At 40.6% G+C, this 23,676-nt stretch overlaps 2 protein-coding genes across 19 annotated transcripts in view; both read left to right on the forward strand.

The window, feature by feature from the left end:
• SYTL2 (synaptotagmin like 2) overlaps positions 1-5,244 on the forward strand; it is a 119,742-nt gene extending 114,498 nt beyond the window's left edge. For all 18 annotated transcript variants that reach the window (XM_044258385.1, XM_044258386.1, XM_044258388.1 and 15 more), the window contains 3 exons: positions 1,404-1,503; positions 3,081-3,286; positions 4,178-5,244. In XM_044258385.1, coding sequence (XP_044114320.1) covers positions 1,404-1,503; positions 3,081-3,286; positions 4,178-4,323 — 452 coding nt within the window. In that variant the 3' untranslated portion in view covers positions 4,324-5,244. The remainder of the gene's footprint in view (positions 1-1,403; positions 1,504-3,080; positions 3,287-4,177) is intronic.
• Positions 5,245-9,643: 4,399 nt separating this feature from the next.
• CCDC89 (coiled-coil domain containing 89) lies at positions 9,644-11,098 on the forward strand. The gene has a single exon (XM_044260710.1). The coding sequence runs from the start codon at positions 9,683-9,685 to the stop codon at positions 10,793-10,795; it is 1,113 nt and encodes a 370-aa protein (XP_044116645.1). The 5' UTR covers positions 9,644-9,682; the 3' UTR covers positions 10,796-11,098.
• The last annotated feature ends 12,578 nt before the right edge of the window (positions 11,099-23,676 follow it).

Consider the following 23,676-nt stretch of genomic DNA (forward strand, 5'->3'; position numbering starts at 1 on the left):
AGGGAACCTGCTTCCCCCTCTCTCTCTGCCTCCCTCTCTGCCTACTTGTCATCTCTGTCAAATAAATAAATAAAATCTTTAAAAAACAAAAAAACATTACAGTGAGAACTTGGCATTTCATTCTGTATTACATTTTGTAGTTCTTATATGAATTACTCTGTTTAGTAATTTGATGAGACATAGATTTCTCATATCTCTTGTATATCCAGTGACATTCCTAGCATAGGCCTGAGTACATCAGAGATACTCATTAAATTCTGATTGGTCGACCAGGTTAAACTATTCAGAAAAATATGGCAGTGGCCCTCTGTCCATGTGCACCCATTCTAGTCAACAAGTGAAGAGTAAGCCAACTTCTCAGGAATTCCCTGTGCATATCATTAGTTGCTATTTGTATGTATACAATGTTCCCATAAAGTATGTAACCACATTTAACAAGAGTGGTACCTTAGCCAGTACTTATTTTGATTACTTTATATTCAGTAGGTTTCAAATGCCTCCCATTAACAGCAATTGAAGTTAGTATTAATATTTGAAAGGGAGATGCATTTCATTGAGATGTATTGAATATGACTATAACTGGATGATTTACATACTTGATATCTTTAATTTGTCCTGAAACAAGCCAAACCCAGAAAGAATGATACAGTATTCTGTACTTAGAACCAAGATGATTTTTTTCTTTTTTTTTTAATTTTTAAAAGATTTTATTTATTTATTTATTTATTTACTTAGAGAGAGAGCATGAGCCAGGGGAAAGGCAGAGTTAGAGGGAGAGAGAGAATCTTAAGCAGACTCCACACTGAGCAGAGAGCCCAGTGCCATGACTCTGAGATCATGACCTAAGCTGAAATCAAGAGTCAGATCCTCATCCAAGTGAGCCACCCAGGCACCTCTGGGCTGGCTTTAAGTACTGTATGATACAGGAGTTCAAATGATATCCCTAAACCTTCTTCCTTTCTCTCTCTCTCTCTCCATTTCTCAATTCACTTCCTTTGGGTTTTTACCATTCTTTTTTTTAAAGGTTTATTTATTTATTTGACAGAGAGCACAAGCAAGGGGAGTGGGAGAAAGAGAAGCAGGCTCCCCACTGAGCAGGGAGCCCAATGTAGGCTCGATCCTAAAACCCGAGGATCATGACCTGAGCCAAAAGCAAGTGCTTAACCAACTGAGGCTCCCATCTTCCCCAATGTAAATTATTTCATAGAACTTTCTGAGCACAATGTAGCCAGACTATAGAGGATTTAGTTAAGAATGTATAGATTTAACCAATTAGGATCATATCCTCAAGCTCTAGCTAGTATCAATGTGCCAGACCATTTTTAGATTGGCATTTTTGGATGTAGTATTATCAAGAGAAGAATGGCAGTGAAATTTTATTTTCTGTGCTTTTCCCATTACAGGTAAAAAGCTTCCGACAACGGGAGAGGTGCACATCTGGGTGAAGGAATGTGTTGATCTACCACAGCTAAGGGGCAGCCATCTAAATTCTTTTGTTAAATGGTAACACCATCTGTAACTCTGCTTCTCTCAGTTCTACCAGAGCCTGGTCTTTGCTCATTGTTTTAGGTCTCAATATCTGTGATGGTGAAACTCATCATTCATGGTTTAAATGACATAACTTGAGACAGTAGTGACATGAACTAGAGGAATCTTTGACATGAACCCCTAAGCATTTGCTTAGTTTGAAAACCATAAAGAGGGCATACATACAAATGAAACTGGGACCATGTACTCGGATATGGAATGTCTTCTAGGAGATATATTTGCTGGTGGATAATAGTCAGTATAAAAAAACTCATCAGATTTCTAATGGTGAGATGCCATACCCCTGACTCCTTTGTGGTGCAGGGTGAATTCTTCCTTCTGTCCCTTGTCCCACCTTTGTGAACTATTTGCAAAAGTTCTTTTGCCTCATCTTGCAAATATGTAGAAAATGACTTGCTAAAAGACCCTTACTAATAGTTTGTCATAGGACCTTAAGACAATTTGAGTTTAAAGTGGCAAACTTTTTTTCTCTGTTCTATATATAAATGCCTGGCATCTGTCAGTTGTAACTCAACAGATATTAGTGAATGTTCTCTTAGCTCCCCCTGACTAATTTCATCTACATAGATTCTCCCAGAAGATCAGTTATAGCTGTTTAGATTTTTATGGCAGTATTTGTGATTTTCCCTATACGAATTATTCATAGATGTCAACTGGCAAGATTTTTCAGCTCAGGTCAGTCTCTCATTCTGAGACTGCTCGCAGACCTTCTTGTGTTTATAAGAGATATCATAGGTTAAAAGCAGAAAACAGATAATCAAGAATGTTTCCAAATGCTAAAGGAATCCTCAAGCAATTGCTACCATATTAAGCATTTACTAAATGAAAGCACTAAACTAAGTTGGTTCCTTCATATGTAATTCTAATATTAACCTTATGAAATAGGCATCAGCATTCTCATTTTAAAGATGAAGAAGCAAGAGTCTGAGAAATTATGTGACTTCCCCTGTAATACACAGCCAATGAGTAACAGAGTCAGGATTCAAAGCAAGTCTGGTCCACTGTAATACAGAGTCTCTCCAGCAGGATGCTGCTGTTAATCACCACCGTCACTGCCATTATCACCACCACCAACACATCAACATCATCACAACCGTTACCACCATCATCACTACTGCCACCACCACTGCCATCACCACAACCATCATTACCACCATCGCCGCCATTATCACCAACACCGTCGCCATCACTGCCATCATCACTACCACCACCACTGTGCCACCATCACCACCATCACCGCTGCCACCACTATCATGGCTGCCACCCCTGCCACCATCACCACCACCACCACCAACATCACCATTACTATTACCGCCATCATCACTACCACCATCACCGCAGCCGCTGCCACGCCCACCACCACCATCTCCACCACCATCACCCACCACCACCACCACCACCACCACTGCCTCTCTATACTCTACACTTCCATTTCCTTCAGCCAGTCTTCAGTAGTTGTATTGAAGTTCAATGAAAGCATAAATGTTCACCATCTTATTAAAATGCTTTCACAATAATGATTCCTTTTATAGTATCATCCTTCCAGATACAAGTAGGAAAAGTCGTCAAAAAACCAGAGCTGTAGGGAAAACCACCAATCCTGTCTTCAACCACACCATGGTGTATGACGGGTTCAGGCCTGAAGATCTGACAGAAGCCTGTGTAGAGCTTACTGTCTGGGACCATTACAAATTAACCAACCAGTTTTTGGGAGGTCTTCGGATTGGCTTTGGAACAGGTAATATTTGCTACACTTTTAATCCTCTATGAGCCAAGTGCTTCTGGGGATGCTTGGGGTTTGTCTGTTTTTTCCTAATGAAAACAGATACTCTATTTCTATTAAGTATAATGAAATGAATGAGTGAAGGAATGTCAGGCTGTATGCCAAGGGCTCTAGATATGAAGATTAACAGGATGTAGTATCTGTCCACACAGAGCTTAAGTTATTGTGTGTGGGAGGCACAGAAAAGCCTTCTTCACTACTCTTCCCTGAAAAAACATTTATATCTTTTCATGACTAAAAGTGTGCTTTAAATAATCATAGTAAATAGTATTTATGGGGCACTAGTCACTGTACTGAGTGCTTCATTTATATTATTTTGTTGAATCCTCACAGAAATCTTGTAATTACTGTTGTTATCCCCAGAGGAACTGATGTTCCAAGAAATGATGTAACAGAACTTATCAGTATGAGGGCCAAGATTCAAAGCTGAGTCTGTTAGACACTAAACCCCAAACTACACTTTCTTAGAGATCATCTGGTGTTACTTTCCACCCAATGCCAGGCTTTACCCCTACTACCTCATTGTGTCCCTGACAGATTGTCAGCCAGCTTTTCTATGAACACGAAGAGAGATCATTACTCTCTGACTAGAGGGAATAGTCCCAATTATGGACTCCTCTGTTAACAGACATTTCAGGTGATTAAACAATTCTTTCTTATAATGAGCCCCACATATGCCCTTCTGGTGATATTAAAACTATCCCTTGCTGTCTTCCACTGATGATTGTAATTAGGGGATGATCCATTTTTTCCCTCCAATGAACTATTCCTTTCTAACTGCAAAGCTTTTGTTTGTTTGTTTGTTTTCTTTCTTTCTTTCTTTCTTTCTTTTTTTTCCTTTTGCAGGTAAAAGCTATGGTACTGAAGTGGATTGGATGGACTCTACTTCAGAGGAAGTTGCTCTCTGGGAAAAGATGGTAAATTCCCCCAACACTTGGATTGAAGCCACTCTGCCTCTCAGAATGCTGCTGATTGCCAAGATTTCAAAATGAACCCAAAGTCGACTGGCTCCCACTGAAAACTACTAAGCAGGTGGAATCTGATCTTGCAAATCTGACTGTGCAGATTCTCGTCTGCTGCCTCTTGCCACTAATGGAGGCTACACAGCATGTTAAAGTCAACCTGCATATGGTTCTTTGGTTAGAAGTCCCAAAAGATTTAAGCAAGAATAACGTGTGTAACTTACTCGTGACTTCAGCATGAGAGAAGATATTTGAGAAAGTTAGGAAAATCAAACAGTTGCTGCTGCTTCAGAGAAAAAGCGATAAAAAAATATTAAATGTGGGGTGTTTCTACCCAGCAAAATATTCTAGTTTGCCGTCCTGTGTTTCACACCACATGCCATGCAGTTAGAAGGGCCTACTTGCTACTCAGTGGTTGAAAACCCTCGCAGGAACTGAAAATATGCAGTTTTTGGAAGAGAGGGACAGGAAAAAAACTCCTAGAAGGGGGGTAAAGGCAGAATATCGGTGATAGTAAAGAACTGACCATAGGAAAACTATTTACTCTGTAATCTCTGTTAAAATACGGAATTCCGGGTTAGGGCCGGAAGACTCAATCTACTGCATGTATTCCTGCCTCTGAAAGTGCTTTCCCTGTCCCACTGTCAAAGTCTCGTTTGTGCTTTGGTGCCACCCACTGGCTCATCGGTGGAATTCAGCTTTTGGCTTAATTTTCTCCTAAGATCTCAAGCCTGTATTTTGTAATAGACTGTGTAAAACTAAACCAAAAACAAAAACCTTGCACATATAAGATTCTGTCGTTCCTGTAACTCTATGAAATTAGCATGAGAGTGTTCACAGAGAAGCTTTGCAATGAAGTTTTAATTAGAATGTAAACTGTACTTCCTTATGTATGTAAAATTTCATGAAGTATTTTGTAAAAACCCTCACAGTAAATTACTATATGATTTAGTTGTGTTGTCCAATTAATCTGACTTCTTATTTTGAATGAAATACTTTATGGTAGGAATCCTCAGATTTAAATTTCCTAGCAAGGCTAAAGAACCGCTTAGCTAATATTTCTCAAGTCTTTACTGGAACTCTGGATATCATTTCCTCTAAGTGAGAAGCTCTGACTATGTTATTGAAACTGGAATTTTTATTTTTAAGAAGTAGTTGAAAAGCATTGAAGGGAAGTAAACATTTATTTTTGGAAAGTTTCCCATGGAGGCATTTTTGGGCTTATTTTAATATATAAAGCATTACATCCTCCTTAGGACCCAACTTGCTTGCCTTCCTCAAAACAAGCAGTGATTTTAATGTAGGTTAGGGGGAGCCTGGATGGTCAGGAGTGTGAGAACTTACAATAGGTGTCTATCAAATGTCACTGAAAATGACTAGACTGCTTGCCTCCTCTAAAGATGTTAGAATCTTCTACCCATTTGCCAGTAAGAGTGCTAACCTAGAACAATGTCCTTCCCATTGTCTCGCAAGGTCTTTTAGGAAGACGTGTAGTCCAGCTCTATGCCCCGATTCTCTTCTGGCCACAGAGGAGGGGCAAGATTAGCTGAGTGGAGACACACCTCCTAGGTCGGCCAGGGATAGTAGCCAAAGTCCAAATCTTGTTCCAGCTCCTGCACATCAAGGTACAAGCTCCTTTCTCAGCCCTTCTTTCAGTTACCTGCTCTGCCACCTTCCAACATCCAGCCAGCTATGAAATAGTGTGATTGGTTCTAGTATCTCCCTCTGGGATTGCCTGCCTCCTCCTGTTCTCAAATCCCTGGCATTTGGAACACCAGAGTGAACAATAGAACCACCTTTGGTATCAAAATGATTTGGGTTTGAGTTCTGGCTCTATCACTCTCTGGGTGACATGAGATAACTTGCTTAACTGCTCTGTGCCTTGGTTTCTTTGTTCCCTATAAAGTATAAAATGTAGATAACAATGCCTACCTTTCAAGAATGTTGTTAGAGTTAAATGACAGAAGATGTAGAAATGCCCAGTACTGCTGTATAGACAAACTCTGTAAGTAGTAGCTTCAAAGAAAGAGACATCAAAAGACTCAACAAAGGCAAGTTGGGGGGACTCTGGTCATCACTAGGGAGAGCATCGGCCCAGTTTTATGCCTCAGATGCCTGGGGAGGAAGTATACTGGATATATTCAGATTCAATAGTAGGTGGGGGAAAATGATAGAACAAGAAAAACAACCATGCAGAGAGGAGCCCAAAGTCTTTACTACTAAACTGCAAATTCTCTAAGACAGATGTTATCTAACTTATTTGTTAGCATCTTACACCACATTATACATAGTAACTGTTTGTTGAGTAAATCAGTGAATGTATATTGATTAGGGTCTTGGGAGATTAGAGTCGGGAGAGTCTTAGATTTGACAAGTAATCTATGGACATACTTATTTAAAATAATTTTAACATTTAGGGGTGTCTGGGTGGCTCAGTGGGCTAGGCCTCTGCCTTCAGCTCAGTTCATGATCTCAGGGTCCTGGGATCGAGCCCTGAATTGGGCTCTCTGCTCAGCAGGGAGCCTGCTTCCTCCTCTCTCTCTGCCTGCCTCTCTGCCTACTTGTGATCTCTCTCTCTCGCTCGCTCTCTCTCTCTCTGTGTCAAATAAATAAATAAAATATTTAAATAAAATAATTTTAACATTTAATGTAAAATATTTTTAGTGTGGAAAATCTGTTTAATCAACAAGTATCATCGAGCATCCACCACGCATAAAGGACATAGAAAGGTGGTGAGAGAGGAGAAAACATCCAGAAGCTCATCCCTCAAGAAGCAACTGCTGTTAACACTTGCAGTACTTTTCCTGTTATCTTTTTCTTTTCTTAGGAAATATGCTCTGTGAATTCACTTTAGCACATCAGACAACTCTATGTGGTAATCAGCAAATAATACATTCAATATATGTGAGACCCTTTATGCTTAAATGAAGAGGACTGTTCTAATTTTATAGTCGCTTGTCTCACCTTTACAAGTTTCATTTTAGTATACGAGCTTGAAATTTAAGGAAAAGAAGAGAAATGAGGGGAAAATACAGGTAAGTTTAATCATATTTTTGAAGTCTTTGGAATCCACTTTCATAAAACTTCAATATCCTATAATTTCAGAAGTTATTAAAATTTAAGTTCAAAAAATTTCCCCAGTCTTCCAACATCACTTTCCTTTTGTAGACATGAGACCCAGATCTTTGAGACCAAAGCGAAAACCTGAAACTTCTTTCTGATCTGTTTGCTTCCAGTGAAATCTGAGGCATTGAAAATCCACCCAACATCTGTAATGACACCCAGACTTCTTCCTTTTCATCATGACTTGAGAGACTAAGTCTGAACATCAGAAACAGTGCCTGTGGGAATAGTCAACTTTTCATTCTGTGCTTAAGTTTTCCCAGCATTTAAGATCATTCTGAATTTTAAATTTTTTTAACCTTTTTTCAGTTCTCTTTTCAGCATAAAATTAAATTCCATTGCCATTAAATTCCTTATAAACATGATAATGTTTAATGGCTGCATAATATTCTAAGAAAATATAATTTCTTAACATTTTCTCTTTTTTGGACATTTAGGTTTCCAGCTTTAAGTTGTTATAAACCAAAGTGCCATGAAAAGCTTTGAGCAACATTTTTACTTTGGGATTATTTCCTAAACAAAACTCTTCCCCAGAAGGGCAATCATTAGTTCAAAAGGCATAAACATGTTTCAAGTCCTTAATACCTACTATCAACTCACTTTCACTAAGAGTATGAGAGAGCACCTATTTTGCTGTACCCTCGTCAGTCCTGGGTAGTTTTAAAATAGGGGGAAATTTTTGACTAGACTGGTAGATGAAATGATATCTAATTTTAACTTATATTTATCAGATCACTGATAGCATTCAATACTTGGCCATTTCCATCCTCTTACCTGTGAACTTAATTGTTCATTTCTCTTTTATGATGTTAATGCTTTATTGACTTGTTCAGGCTCTCTACAAAAATATAAATCTATTGTCTGTCATCTTTATGGTGGGTATTTTTCCCAGTTTGAAATTCAACACATGTTTAAAGTGCCAGGCACTGGTCAAGAATCAAGGATGGCCCAGACGCAACTCCTGCCCTTAATGATCTCAGGGCTTAATAAAGGGAGGCAGGCAGGTGACCACGGAGTACAATAAGGCTTTCACAGTTTCCATTAGAAATGTGAGCAGTCTACAGCAGATGCACTCAAAGTGAGTGGTCAGTTCTTATGTAAATGCAGGGAAAGGCTTCACAGAGGAGATGATTCTGAGTATTGATGCTAAGTAAATTAGTGCAGCAACAAGGGACAAGGGGGGGAAAAGGCTTTCCAGGCAGAGAGAATGCCTCAGAGGAGAGAGAGCTGGTCCCTTCGGGGAACTTCAGTAGTTGGTTTGGACTAAGGCGTAAAATGTCAGGTCCTGAGACATAAGAGGCTGGAGAGACCTCAGAGCTCACAATTTCAAAAAGTGAAAATAACTTGAGCTGTTCAGCAAAGTCAAATTAAGCTTTTCCTTACTCATCTTTTACATAATGTTTAAGCTGAGAAAGTCCCTTCTGACCCAGGGTTTTTATGCTTAATTTTCTTCTCGTTTCGATTTTTTAATACTTTAATTTTACTCGTGACATGTAACTGTTTAATACCTCCAGAATTGACCTTGGTATATGACCGTAAGCCTCATTTGGATCTTTTTTCAGTTGTAATGTTTATCACATCTTTGCTGTTCGTTAAGCTTCTTTCTGTAACCTTATTTGGCTAATGGGTAAAAACAGGGAATGCTACATATCTAGTAAGAGGTATTCCAAGCCGAGGACCATGGTAAGGGAAACGAAAGAAATTTCGTTGGGGTTTGGTCTTTTACTGAGCTGTGTTGAACACTGGAGGTACAACTCACAAAGCACTTAGGATCCTGACTCCCCCGGGTAGAGCTGCTGTTTTGTTTTTATAGATTGCAGATTTTTTAAGGAGCAAACGTGTTTCCACATGACAGCTGGAGTGGGGAGAGGGAGGAAAAATACGTCCCCGCAGCTTAATTTGTTTACTCCTCCCAGAAATTAGGTAGAGTCGGGTTTTCTTCCCCCGAGGCTGTGTGGAAACCCAGTGGGGTTGGCATATCCTCTCTGTCCAGTACAGGCAAGACCCCGGGCTGGAGCTGAGAGCTGAGAGCTGTGATTGGTGATTTTTTAAAAGGCAAGCGTAACCCGACTGGATTGGTTCTGGACTCCCCCAGACCCCCCTGTTACTTCACAGCAGTCTGGAGACCTGCCCACCAATCACAGGGCTCCTTACTGGAAAAAGCACCTGCTGGAGCGTGCTGGGAGTCCCTAGCAACACCCTGAGAATTTTGAATCTGACAGGGAAGGAGTGTGCAGTCAGCCGATGGTGGAGGAGAGCAGCGCCTATGCCTCAGGAAGAGGAGCCTCTCAGCATGGATCCTCCACCCCCGGAAGAGCCCTTAGAGGAGCAAACAAAAAAACTAGAAAAGCAGGAAGAGGAGATGGAGTTTAAGGAACTGGATGGTCTCAGGGACGCCTTGGCAAACCTCCGGGGTCTGTCCGAGGAGGAGAAGAGCGAGAAGGCGATGCTTTGCTCCCGCATCCAAGAGCAGTCCCAGCTCATCTGCATCCTGAAGCGGAGGTCAGACGAGGCCCTGGAGCGCTGCCAGATCCTGGAGCTGCTCAACACAGAGCTGGAGGAGAAGATGGTGCTGGAGGCTGAGAAGCTGAAGGCCAAGAGCGCGCACGCCCAGCAGCTGGAGGAACGCTTTATGACCTTGGCAGCCAACCACGAGTTGATGATCCGCTTCAAGGACGAACACAAGAGTCAGAACGTGAAGCTCAGGGAGGAGAATGAGAAGCTGAGGCTGGAGAACAGCAACCTCTTCAGCCAGGCTCTGAAGGACCAGGAGGCCAAAGTGTCGCAGCTCACCGCGCGGAGCGAGGCCCTGTCCAAGGAGCTGGAGACGGTGAAAGAGAGATGCGCTCAGGAGGCCCACCAGGCGCAAGCCAGAGAGAAGGAGCTGCTGGAGCTGCAGAGCCAGCGGGCTGGCGCCCACACCAAGGAGATGGAGCAGCTGTGCAGCCAGCTGCAGAGCCTCAAGCAGAAGCACCGGCAGGCCGTGGAGCAGCTGGCCAAGGCCGAGCAGGCGCACGGCAGCCTGAACCAGGAGCTGCAGGCCAGGCTGCAGACAGTCACTCGCGAGAAAGATGAGCTGTTGCAGCTGGCCATGGAAAGGGGCCGGGTGCTTCAGAACAAGCAAGCAGAGATCCGGCAGCTCGAGGAGAAGCTGGAGACAGCCGAAGTGGCCCGGAGGCATGCCCTGGAGAGGTTTGAACAAGAGGCAATGACCGTGGACAGTAACTTGAGAGTCCGAGAACTTCAGCGCAGGGTCGACGGGATCCAGAAGGCCTATGATGAACTCAGGCTGCAGTCTGAAGCCTTCAAAAAGCACAGCCTGGATCTTTTAAGCAAGGAGAGAGAACTCAATGCCAAACTCCGCCATCTCTTTCCATAGGAAGCTTCTGTTTCCTATTTCCTATTTCCTCTAATTTAGAATTTAACTCTTTGTGCCTTAGCATTATGACAAGAGTAAAGTTGGTTTTCCATTTATTATACTTTTAAGCACAAAAGGCAATTCAAAGAAAAGCTATTTTACTGTGGTGATGTGGTTGTTACTGTTGTAAGGCTAGCACTAACTTTCAGCCCTACCACCTAAAATACACAGGTGCCTTTCTGTGCCTTGGAATTCCTCCTAAGTTTGCTATCATTAACTCCATCTTCCCCATAACTTATTCATTCTCAACCCCAGATATCTTCAAACAGCCCGAGACTTTAAATTAGCAGCTCCTGTGGACTTAAATCTTAAAAGTGCAAGGAGATGTACTATTGTGAAAACAGTTTTGCATAGTTCCCCTTTGTAGCAAGGCAGGTCTGTAGTCTCCCTTAGTTGAAAATAGAAACTCTAACAGTTTAATAGCATAGAGAGCTTGCAGAAGAAAGTGTCCAATTTTGCAACTGACAAACAATTGCTTGCTTCACCTGCTTTACAGCAGTATCCTTTTGATTTTTATTTTACTTGTACTAGCTTGGAAAAACAAAGATTGAAATCATTAAATTTTTCACCAAAATGGGCAAACTTTATTACAGTCATTCTATATGAGCAGTAAGATTCAAATAAGTGAAATCATCCAGTGTTTATGTTTCCTGCAAGCTTAGATCACATTCCATTTTCTTGCTTTTTTTTCTTAATAAAAACAGGATTTAGTGGTGCAAGTATGCAAGTATCAGTATGCATAATATGCTAATAGGCAAAAGGCCCCAATTTAGGGTAACAAGTCAGAGCAGACCAGCTATGATACATAAAGCAACACATAGTGATTGTTTTGTTTCTATTAGCATTATTTCTTTGCAATTACCTTTTCCTTTTTAATTTTTTAAAACTTTTCCTTATTTAAAAAAACATCTAAATGAAATATATATGTATAATTACAGCATGGTTTCTAGGAATACCTAAATAGCTATTTAAAAACATTATAGTTATTACATCTATTTATAGAAAGTTTTTAAAGAGGCAATTATAAAAAACACTTTATGCTTCCTTATTTCTGTATTTTTAGTCAATACATAAACATTATAAATATCTCTCAAAATAGATTGTAATTCTGTATTTTTCTTACCCATTTGGTGCCGAGGGTCCCAAGAGTTACCTAATAATTTGGATGTATTAACTCTACTTGGTATCTTTTTGATAAACAATTTTTGAGGGTTACTCTACCTCGGGCAGTTTTTTAAACCTATTTTCTCACAGTCCTATTAAGATTGTGGTATTAAATACAAATTCCAAGAAACCATGATTTTGGCTCAAAAAGACTATTTACTTCCTCTTACACATTCAAGAATCAGAATATAGGAGCTAATTTAATTACAGTTATCTCTTATTGGGGTCATACTATTTATCATTGTGCTGAAGCAGTTTGGATGGCTTGTTTACTTATTTAATCTGTAGGGCCATGTGAGAAGGTAATTATGTTTATTTCTGTCGCAAAGAAGAGGAAACTGGGATTCAATAATTTGAGGCCATTTGATCCCTGGGGGTGCTGGGATTTTGATGACAACATCCCACTGAGATTCCTTGACTATTTACGGAGTGCCAAGCTCAGGGTTTAGGCACTAAGAAGAACCATGAAGAAGCACTTTTTCTACCCTGGCAGAGCTCCCACACAGTCTAGTCTAGGAGCAAAAAAAAAACAAGTACATACAATGTGATATGTCTTCCTGAAGGTGTTACCAGATCGCGGTAGGTAAAACACACACACACACACACACACACACACACACACACACACAGCAGCTAACTCACCCTGGGGTAAAGGTCAGGAAGGTAAAGAGGATTAATTGGCAGGGATGAGTAACACAAGAGTTGATATGTAAGTCGGTTCTTAAATAACTAGAGTTTCATCCGTGTAGAAAGGGATCGTGTAGAAAGTCATGGTGTTTTTTTAAAAATGTACAGGATATTTGTGGACATAATAGGTAGCTGGGAGGAGGTTCGGAGAAACATTATCTACAGATAAGACTAGAAGATTAAGTTGTGGACAGAACACAGGGAGCCTCAAAGGCTAGGCAGACCCCTTATAATGGAGGGTGAAAAGGGATAGAGGGGCAAACGTACAAAGGCAGCCACAAAAACCCTCCTTTCCCCAGCCAGGTTTGGGCTGCTTCGCCTGTGGTCTGGTGCGCATGCGTGCCTGGTGGGCATGTGTGCATAGAGCATCCTTGCCTTTATCCCATCGTTGCCCCCCAACCCTTTCTGCCTGTCCAAGCTCCACCCACTGGGCCCAACCCATGTCTGGAGGTGGGGTAGTTCGCCCAGATTTTACGCCCAACCTCCGTGGAGGAAGCATCTCCTGGGCAGAGACAATGTGGGTCTTATAAACGGGCTAAGAGCAGTTTGGGCAACGAATCTTGGCGTCCTCGTACTGAAATGTGGTCTAGTGGAGGATTTAGCCCATGGTACTTCCTTTAGATGGGGAAAGGTGTATCTGGAAGAGTGCGGGGGTAGGTAAGGTAGGGGGACACGGGCATGTGTCCCCTAAAACGTGGGCACAAAGGCATGGTCTCAGGTGCCCGGGTCTGAGGACAGTCCTGTTCAGTCATGCTAAGGCTTTTGTATTAGGTTGTATGACATGAAATTGCCACTCTGTGGGTTATAAATGATTAGATAGTGACTGTTTTGTGATGTTCACTCTAATACTTCTTTGAAAGATATTAAAAGGATAGGATAGTGCGTAATGAGAAGATGGATGCCTACAGAATTGATAGAGGAGACTGATGTGGAGAACAAAGATAAAAGAAATGTAGGAAAAATTAAATTTCCTTACAACTTAGAACCCATTGACAAGTACTTGGGATAGGCAGAATAACTTTCTTCCAGGAATTCAACTGCCTCAAAACTTTGCTGAAGGCAGAAGGTAACCTTAGCTTGACAGTAGTCCGACCTCCAGGATCCTGTAAGTCTTCTTTAACATATAAAAATCCCTTTGGAAACCTCCTTTATATCTACACCGCCTTTTGCCCATGCCAAGATATATGTTAGCAATCATCCTCCAAGCATATGGTCCACTGATAAATATCTGAAGGGTCTCATGATTAAGATTTTACTAGACAGTAATGAATGACATTATCCTAGGGGCAGCTAGCTCCTCGAGGTCCTGGAAGCCTTGCTTCCAAATTCCTTGGAGACTTAAGCTATCTCTAACACACTCCAAACTTAGAAGTATATAATCAGTCTCTTATCATGATCTCAGTGCAGCTTTTTGCCCATGGTCCTGTCTCGTGCTTTAATAAAACCACATATTTTTGCACCAAAGACATCTCAAGAATCCTTTCTTAACCTTTAGTTTCTGAACCCTAATATTTCACATCAGAGCCCACAATACAGAATAGAAAGTAAGAGGATTGTGAACCTATCCTGTGTCAAGTGCTTTTCATTTCAGCCATGTACCAACGCCAGAAGGGAGGTTCATTTATCACTGTTTTACAGATGAGAAAAGTGAGACTCAGGAAAGTGACTTGCTCAAAAAACAGAAGGCTTTGGTGGGGGCAGAGGGGGCAGGGACAGGAGAAAGGTTTGAACCCAAGCTCCTCCGGCAGGCTCAGCTTCATATGTGTGTCACCTGCATGGAGGCCCCACATTTGGTTAAATGCTCTGCTGTCAGTGTCTTGAGATTGGTTTTTGTTGTTGTTGTTGTTGTTTTTAGAGAGAGTGAGCGGGACTAGGGGTAGTTGAGGGGCAAATGGAGGGAGAGAGGCTTCAACTGACTGGACACCCACTGAGAGCCCGACTTGTGGCTCAGTCTCACGACCCTGAGATCATGATCTGAGCCAAATCAAGAGTTGGATGCTTAACCGACTGAGCCATCCAGGTGCCCCAAGATTCCTAATAATTGTGACAAGGAGTTCCACGTTCTTCTTTTGTGCTGGGCACTGCACATTATGTGGCTGGGCCTGTTTTCTGGCTCAAAAGTCCGTGCTTTCTCCCACTATACAGACTACCTTCTAAATGGCCACAAAAAAGCATTATTGTTTACCCCCTCCAAGCTCCACAGCACTTTGCATTCCACTGTCTCAGTGCTTATCTTGTTTTAATCTGTGACCCACTGTCAGATTTGGGGATGAGTGACAAGTGTAGTTATTGTGGTATGTTGACGTATAAAATGATGCTTATCACTGGAACAAATTTAAAAAGTAAAAAGTGGCCACCTCTAGACTACTGCCCTTGAGGGGAAATTTGAAAAACAACAAAACTCTTTTCCAAAGCAGACCTGTAACCCTGGTGAATTTTTTCTGCAACATCCACAACGAGTAACCCAAAAGTGAAAGTCAGCAGGACAGAGACTCTAAAAACAAATAGTGTATGAATAGTATTGTGTAGATAGTGTGATCTTTTGTGTTATGTTTTTGTAATCTCAGTGTGCCTCTAAGGAACTTCTTTAGTTAAAAAACAAAACAAAACAAACAAAAAAAACATGGTGAAAGAGGGCTAGAAAAGGAAGGAGAGCTATAGGAAAGGTGAACTGACCAGGCTGATGTTTTCATACTCACTCTGCTTCCATTAGGGAATATTCATTCAGGTTAATTTGTTTTTAGTAAGGTATTAATAAAAAATTTATTTCTTCCCAACTCCAACTCCACTATATAAAACAGCTATTTATTTATTTATTTATAGGCTCCACACCCAGCATGGAGCCCAATGAGGGGCTTGAATTCATGATACTGAGATCAAAAGTTTGATGCTCACCAGACTGAGCCACCCAGGCACCCCAGGTTAAGTAGTTCTTTAAAGAACACTGAAGGTGTACCTGCCTGGGCACTTGCTGTTCTATACAGGCCTTATTGACCCAGATACCTCTGGGTGGAAAGGGATGCCTATTGGGTAAGCCATTGACAGTGCCTGCTGCACTACATCTACTGAGATGAATAAAACCTTATCAACCAGGGAGTCTTTTTTTTATCTTGGTCTCCTAAAAAAAGTTGGAATTTTGGGGAGGTGGCCAAGAATTGGCTTTTCTAATCATGTGTCCATCTCCCTAAGGAGAAGCTCAATTTTATTTTCTAAACACTAAAAACATCTGATTAAATTTAAGGGCCTAAGGCTGTACAGATGAGTCTTGCTACCTGATGTAGTTCTCTCTAAGCCTTCTGTTTATTTCACTTTGAAAAAATTAATCCAAGAAAACTTTTCTCTTGGACAGATCTCCCTGGTCATTCATTACACATTCAACTGACCACAGTGCCGCCTTCCTCAACCACCTCACTCCTCAGTTCTATAAAGGGACTCATCTTAGCTATTTGCCAGACTGTGCCTATTGAATGCTCTAATCCACTCCTATTTATATTAGTTTAAAATAATCTTCTCTTTCATGTTTGAGATTGCTCATTACAGCATTGTTTGTAATTGCAAAATATTGGAAACAGCTTAAATACCATCAATAAAGCACTGGTTAAATAAACCGTGGGCCCTTTATACTAGAAAATATATTGCAAATGTATTTTTTTAATAAAAGAAAACAGGGGCGCCTGGGTGGCTCAGTGGTTTATAGCCCCTGCCTTTGGCTCAGGTCATGATCCCAGGGTCCCAGAATCGAGTCCCACATCGGGCTCTCTGCTCAGCAGGGAGCCTGCTTCCCCCTCTCTCTCTTCCTGCCTCTCTGCCTACTTGTGATCTCTCTCTCTCTGTCAAATAAATAAATAAAATCTTTAAAAAAAAAAAAAGGAAAAGGAAAGCTCTTTGTATATGGATATGAAAATATCTCCAGGATACAAGTAGGGGAAAAAACCAAACCGCGTACAGAATAATACCTGTAGCAACCTGTAGCATAGTGTCTTCCACATAAGGGGAAAAGAGGAATAAGAATGCAAACACAGGGGCGCCTGGGTGGCTCAGTGGTTTAAGTCTCTGCCTTCAGCTCAGGTCATGATCTCAGGGTCCTGGGATCGAGCCCCACATCGGGCTCTCTGCTTAGCAGGGAGCCTGCTTCCCCCTCTCTCTCTGCCTGCCTCTCTGCCTACTTGTGATCTCTCTCTGTCTATCAAATAAATAAATAAATAAAAATCTTAAAAAAAAAAGAATGCAAACATATATTTAATTCCTTGTGCTTAAATACATACTGAAAATAATAAATACTAATAAAAGTGGTTATTAGTAGTATGGAGGGGTATGGGGACTGGAATGGTGAGGTATAGGACTGGGAAGGAAACTCAGTATATACTGTTTTATGTCATTTGACTTTTTTTTTTTTAACATGTATTATTTGTTTCAGGGTACGGGCCTGTGATTCATCAGTCTTACACAATTCACAGTGCTCACCATAGCTCATACCCTCCACAGTGCCCATCACCAGCCACCCCATCCCTCCCACTCCTCTCCCCTCCAGCAAACTTTAATTTGTTTCTTGAGATTAAGGGTCACTTCTGGGTTTTCTCCCTCTCTGGTTTTGTCTTGTTTCATTTTCCCCTCCCCTCCCCTAGGATCCTCTGTCTTGTTATTCAAATTCCTTATATCAGTGATATGATACATGCATCATATGATAATTGTCCCTCTCAGACTTATTTCACTTAGCATAATACCCTCTAGTTCCATCCACATCATTGCAAATGGCAAGATTTCAATTGTTTTGATGGCTGTATAATATCCCATTGTATATATATACCACATCTTCTTTATCCATTCATCTGCTAATGGACATCTAGGCTCTTTCCACAGGTTAGTTATGTGGACATTGTTGCTATAAACATTTGGGTGCATGTGCCCCTTCGGATCACTACATTTGTATCTTTAGGGTAAATACACAGTAGTGCGATTGCTGGGTCATAGGGTAGCTCTATTTTCAACTTTCTGAGGAACCTCCATGCTGTTGTCCAGAGTGGCTGCACCAGCTTGCATTCCCACCAACAGTGTAGGAGGGTTCCCCTTTATCCACATCCTCACCAACATCTGTCGTTTCCTGACTTGTTAATTTTAGCTATTTTGACTGGTATGGGGTAGTATCTCATTGTGGTTTTGATTTGTATTTCCCTGTATATCATTTGACTTTTAAGCGGTCTGAATGTATTACCTATTCAAAAAGACAACATAATTAAAAACAAAGAATCTTCCATTTAAATGTTTAACTTCCTAGTAAGCTCTCTTTCTGTGTAGATGACTTAGAAGGCCTGCAGATTTTTCTCTCCAAGAGTTAAGTAGACAAGACATATTTTATATAGAGCCAGATATGGCCTGACAGATTTAGGTCAGGCCATTCAGTTGAAAGCTGCTGCATTTACAAATGTTCAACAACATATGGCTAATAACAATTTCATTTCCCACCCTGAATGCCATCTAAAGATGACTATTTCTCTCCTGAATTTAAAGATTTGAATGTATTAACTTTTCTCATGGATTTTCTTGTGTCTGTGTGACATGAATTTTAGATCTTAGAGAGAGTATTTTCTCATATATTAAAGCCTTTAGGCTGGTGTTGGTTTTGCCCTAACAGACAAACAAGAGATGGTAGAGGGTAGGTCAAGCTAAGCAATTCTGATCTTTCCGTTTTAATAAGTTATTCATCTAATGTACCTCATTATTTATTGAAAGCCGTTAATTGGCCAGGTACTGTACCAGGTTCTGGGACACAATGTGAGCAAGGCAGAGACCTTATCCTCCTGATTTTCCCTCCTGCTGGGTGAAGTGGCAGTTAAGCTAAAGCCTGTTGAATGTGGTAAGAATTGCCCAAAACAAGAGATGGGGAAAACAGTAGACTATGGTAGCTCGGCAGCCTTCAGAGCATGTCCTGTTGCTGGTAAGAAACTGCCTTTCCCAGGAGTCATGCCACCCAGGGCTGCAGACCAAGCAGTCGCAGTAGACTCTTACCACAGACCCTGCAGTCAGATTAATCTCATTATACTCACATCCGTGTTTACCTCCGTCCCTGGCAGAAGTCTGAGCCTTCATAATCTGACCCAGTCCTCCCCCCGCCTCCATCCCCACTCAAATCCTGCCACTAGGTCCTTTGAAAACCTAGATCTGTGATCAGCAAACTACCAAGGTATTAGAGCAGTGAATGAAGGAGTGTACTGGCATCAGACCATCTGGTCATTTACTGGGGGAGCTCATACTGGACGAAGCTAGAGAACAGAGCTAAAACTTTCAGTGAATGAGAGATATGACCAGAAGATGGCATGAATTTCACACTGGTGTAGCCATAAAGAGAAAAAATTATCTGAATTTAGGAAAGAGGTTTTTGTTTTTGTTTTTTTAAGATTTTATTTATTTATCAGAGAGAGGAGTAATAGCACAAAGAGAGAATGAGAGGGAGAAGCAGACTCCCTGCTGAGTGCAGAGAGCCTGATGTGGGGCTCTATCCCAGGACCCTGAGATTATGACAGGAGCTGAAGGCAGATGCTTCACCAACTGAGCCACCCAGGCATCCTAGAAAACAGCTTTTTTAAAGGAATATTTTTAATAGGCAATATTCCAAGGAAAACTAGAATCACAACCAAATCATTAGTTTTATGGTTAGTTGTAATATTGACATTATTTTAAAACTATTATATTTTTAAAGTATTTTTTAAACTATCATATATATGAGTTTTGTATATCATATGTATGAGAGAGAATGAGAGAGGCTAAAGCAAAACTAATTATATTCGTGTTACTAGGCACAAAATTTTCAGTGTGCCTGTTAAGATAGTAAAAAGTAGAGTAAAGCATTTGATGTTAAATTTGAATAAAAAATATCAGTCTAAATCTATGGGCAGTTTTTCTTTGAAAAAATAGATATGGCCCAGCTCTGTCAACTGAAAGGCCTAATTTCAGTGACGGTCTGATATGAGCATCCCTCAGGCCCAGTTTGTGGCCTCCAAAAACTCTTTTCCATTAAAATGAAGAAGGACTCTTAGGAGAAAGGGCTAATTCCATATCTGTAGCTGGAAACGTACACAATGAACCTGATACAGTTAGTTGTACCAGAAAGCAAGTAAACTGTGGTAGACTAACACAGTTCTCTCAACAACACCTGAGAGCCAGGTTGGAGAGGTTCCCAATGGCTAAAAATGAATAATTCGAGTACAAAAACAACTGCAATTGAGTGAAACATAACTGAATATTTTAAAATCTGTGAGTTCATTATGATACATAAAAAAGACAAACAGTAGCAATAATAAAAACAACAACAAATGCAAAGCTCATTCGTTACTAACTGAAAAGTCACTATTAAAAGGAATTAATTGATCATTTACCTTCCTTTTCCTGTTCCCTGTATTTTAGGGTGACAAAATGGCCCCTATGTGATGAAACATAGTTGTTTTTCAGAGAATCCCAGGTAATTAAAGGAATAAAAGAAGTTAAAAGGCATTATTTTATAACCCGTAGTGAAATAATTTATTCAGGCACTGATCATCATTAGGTGAAACTATTAGGAGAAAGGTTAACGGAGACTTTTAAATGGGAAGAGGAATTAGAGTGTCACCATTTGAAAACTCCATCATTCTTAGTATCACTAAAAACAGGAAAGCTAAACATGCATGTGCTGTCGGATGCCTGAGAATGTGCACCTTTTCTTCTAGGAAGTGTTCTGGCCATAAATGTGTGAAGCGAATTAGGCCTGGAAGTAATTTCCCACTTACAGGACCAATGGGGCTAATGGGAGAAGTAAAATGGCACCACAAGAAGGTAAACAAACAAATCTAGAATATGGGACATTCAGTAAAACAACTGGCCTGATTTCTTCAGTCAAATGGCACTGGGGAAAAGGGGTGGAGGGGATGCCGTCCTAGAACAAAAGAGAACTAAGAGACATACGAGGAAATGGAATGCATGGAATTGTTTGGATCCTGATTTAACCAAGCCATCTGTAGATAGAAATTGTGGAACAACTGAATATTGACTGGGTTCAAATGATACCAAGAAATCCATAGTAATGTTATTGGTTGCAATCATGACATTGTGGTTATAGGAAAAAATGACCTTAGAGTTAAAAATGTGTAGTGACACATGAAAGGATAAAAATGACATGATTTCTAGGGGAGCCTGGGTGGCTCAGTTAGGTCATGATCCTGGGATTGAGCCCTGCATCGGGCTCTCTGCTCGGCCGGAAGCCTGCTTCCCCTCCACCCTCCCTGCCTGTCTGGTCTGCCTACTTGTGATCTCTGTCTGTCAAGTAAATAAATAAAATCTTTTTTTAAAAATGACATGATGTCTAGAATTTTTACCTTAAAATACTTGAGCAAAAAGAGGCAGGGAGATTACACAAGTGTGGCAAAATCTTGATAGTACTTAAACCTGGATGAGGAATATATAGGGATTCGGTATACCCTTTACTTTTGCCTATGATTGCAAATTTTAAATATTTAAAAAAAGATTTTAAAAGGGCTGAGGTTTCTAAGGAATGAAGAAGAGAAATAATTTGGAATTGGCAATAGGAAACTAGGGGAGCTCAGCCAAGTTTCAGCTCTGGGGTGCCTGGGGTGAGATGAGGAGTGGAGTCTTTCCTATCAGCACATGAAAAGTCCTGCTTTTGCCCTTCCACATCTCTATCCCTGAAACTTCTACACCTGCTGTCCCTTCCCCCAAAGCAGTAATTCTCAACTTCAGTGGCAGCAACTGTGGGGCTTGATTAATTGGGAGACATCCCAGTACTTTACTATTTAGGTTGATTATAAATGTTGGTCATTTTTAAAGAAAACAAATCTGATTCCAAGATTAGTCCACGATAGTGTTACTTTCATCCATTTGCATTTAGAAATGCTCTCTTGAGAGGAGGACAAAGGATTGGAAATATAGCTAGCACACTGGGGATTGCACATAAACCATGTGAATATGCAGTGCTTGTGAACATAATCCTGCAATGCCCAAACACTGTCAATCCCACAGTCTTCAATTTTCATTCAGTAAGAGCTTCTCATGGTTTTACTTCTTGCTCCTCACAGATTATACTTTCATGGACAAATAGGCAAACTAGATTAAATTGAGCGTTTGGGCCTCTGTAGCGCTATTATCCAATTCTGATTTACCTGCATTCCCTACCATCTCTGCTCCAATCCTCTGCCATAGAAAATCCAGTAAATGCAGGCATTAGTGCTGAAGTCATGGTCTTCATAGAGGACTTGATAGATCGGTATTCATCATTTATTTCAATCCCTCTTTTAATGTGCTTTCCCCCCATTACAAAAATGGAAAAGCTGTAACAAAAGAAACACAGGAGCAAACTCTATTTGCCAGACTTCTCTGCAGTGCAGTTATATTTGGAAGATGCAAATGAGGTAGGGGCCCTCCCCCTGGCCCCCCTCCCTCCCTGCTTTGGCTCTTGTTGCTGCCAGGCATATTCTTAGAAACACTGGGTATTTCTGCAACAACATCCCTATATTCATTCACTAGTTTTATGGGATAGAGTTTTATATACAGCTAGCCCCCAAGATAGTACCTAATGATTCTTGTCTCCTAGTATTCAATCCACGTGTAGTCCCCTTTCACAGGAAGTAAGGTCTGTGTGACCAATAGATTACTAAAGAAGTGATTGCATGTGACTTCTAAGGCCAGGTCATAAAAGACATTGCTGCCTCTTCCTTGGTGTCTGGGACCATTCACTCTGGGGAAAGCCAGCCACCATGCAGTGTTGACATTCACGCAACCAATGGAGAGGCCCACATTGGAAGAGGACCTGAAGTTTCCTCCAGCCATCTCAGAGGTGGATATCTAACCCCAGTCAAACCCACAGATGACTGCCTCTCCAGACAAAATCTGAATTCCATGAAAATTCCAGAGCCAAACTGCATAACAAAAGCACTTGAAAATTTCTGACCAACAGAAACTTCAGGAGATAATGTTTATAATGAGTTTAAGCCACAGCCATAAGCAAATACCTACTGTTGTTTTAGGATTTTGGGTAATTTGTTAGGCTGCAATAGATAATACAGGGGGTGGAGAGTGTGGGCTGTAGTCATGCACTTGGATCCAAATCCCAGTTTTCTATTTTACCACTTTCCCAACTGGGGCAGAGATAGCAGGTCCCTATCAGGCCTGTTTGGCTACTTTGTACTGAGAAGCATTCTTGGTCATGCAGCATAGTATCTACTCCTCCAGTCCTCCCAATGACTTTATGTGCACACATTCTCAGCATTACTAAGTTTTCTGCTTAAAATAGCCAGGTTGGTTTCTCCATCTGAAATTAACAGCGAGACACTAGAGACATTCCTGTTAAAGTCAGAAATAAGACAATTGACAGTATTATTTAACATCAAGGCAGAAGTATTTCATGATCAGTCAAGATAATAAAAAGAGTATTGCAAAGGAGGAGGCAAAATTGTTATTATATATAATAAGGTGATGTAACTGTCTACCAGGAAAACTTGAATGAATAAATTGTAAATAAAAAGTATCAAGAGTTTTCAGTGGAATAATCAGTAAAAAATTTAACAAGGAAGATTAAAAAGATTTCCTATACAGCAACAATAACCACTTAGAAAATATAAAGAAATAATGCAGCCCAGTAGCAAAAAGTGCATAAAATAACTTGGAAAAATAAACTAATAAGTTCAATGCAATGTCCATGAAAATTCCAGCTCTTTTTAAACTTGGAAAAGTTCATGTTATGATGTTATCTGGAAGGTTCTTTCTTTATTCTTCTAGATACCATAGGCTTTTTTTTTTTTTTTTTTTTTTTTTTTGCCCTTTGCGGAATTGTTGTCTTTTAGTTGAGCTTTGTGTTATGTCTTCCACTGAAACTGGAGACCTTCATTTATTCATTCAACAAAATATTTATTGAAGTCTAAGCTGTGGCAGGTACTATTCCAGATATTTGGGATCTATCAGAGTCCAACTTCCCTGGCATTTGATTTCTATCTAAGAAACAACCATAT

Source organism: Neovison vison, chromosome 7 (genome assembly GCF_020171115.1).
Source record: "Neovison vison isolate M4711 chromosome 7, ASM_NN_V1, whole genome shotgun sequence".
Classification (NCBI taxonomy): Eukaryota; Metazoa; Chordata; class Mammalia; order Carnivora; family Mustelidae; genus Neogale; species Neogale vison.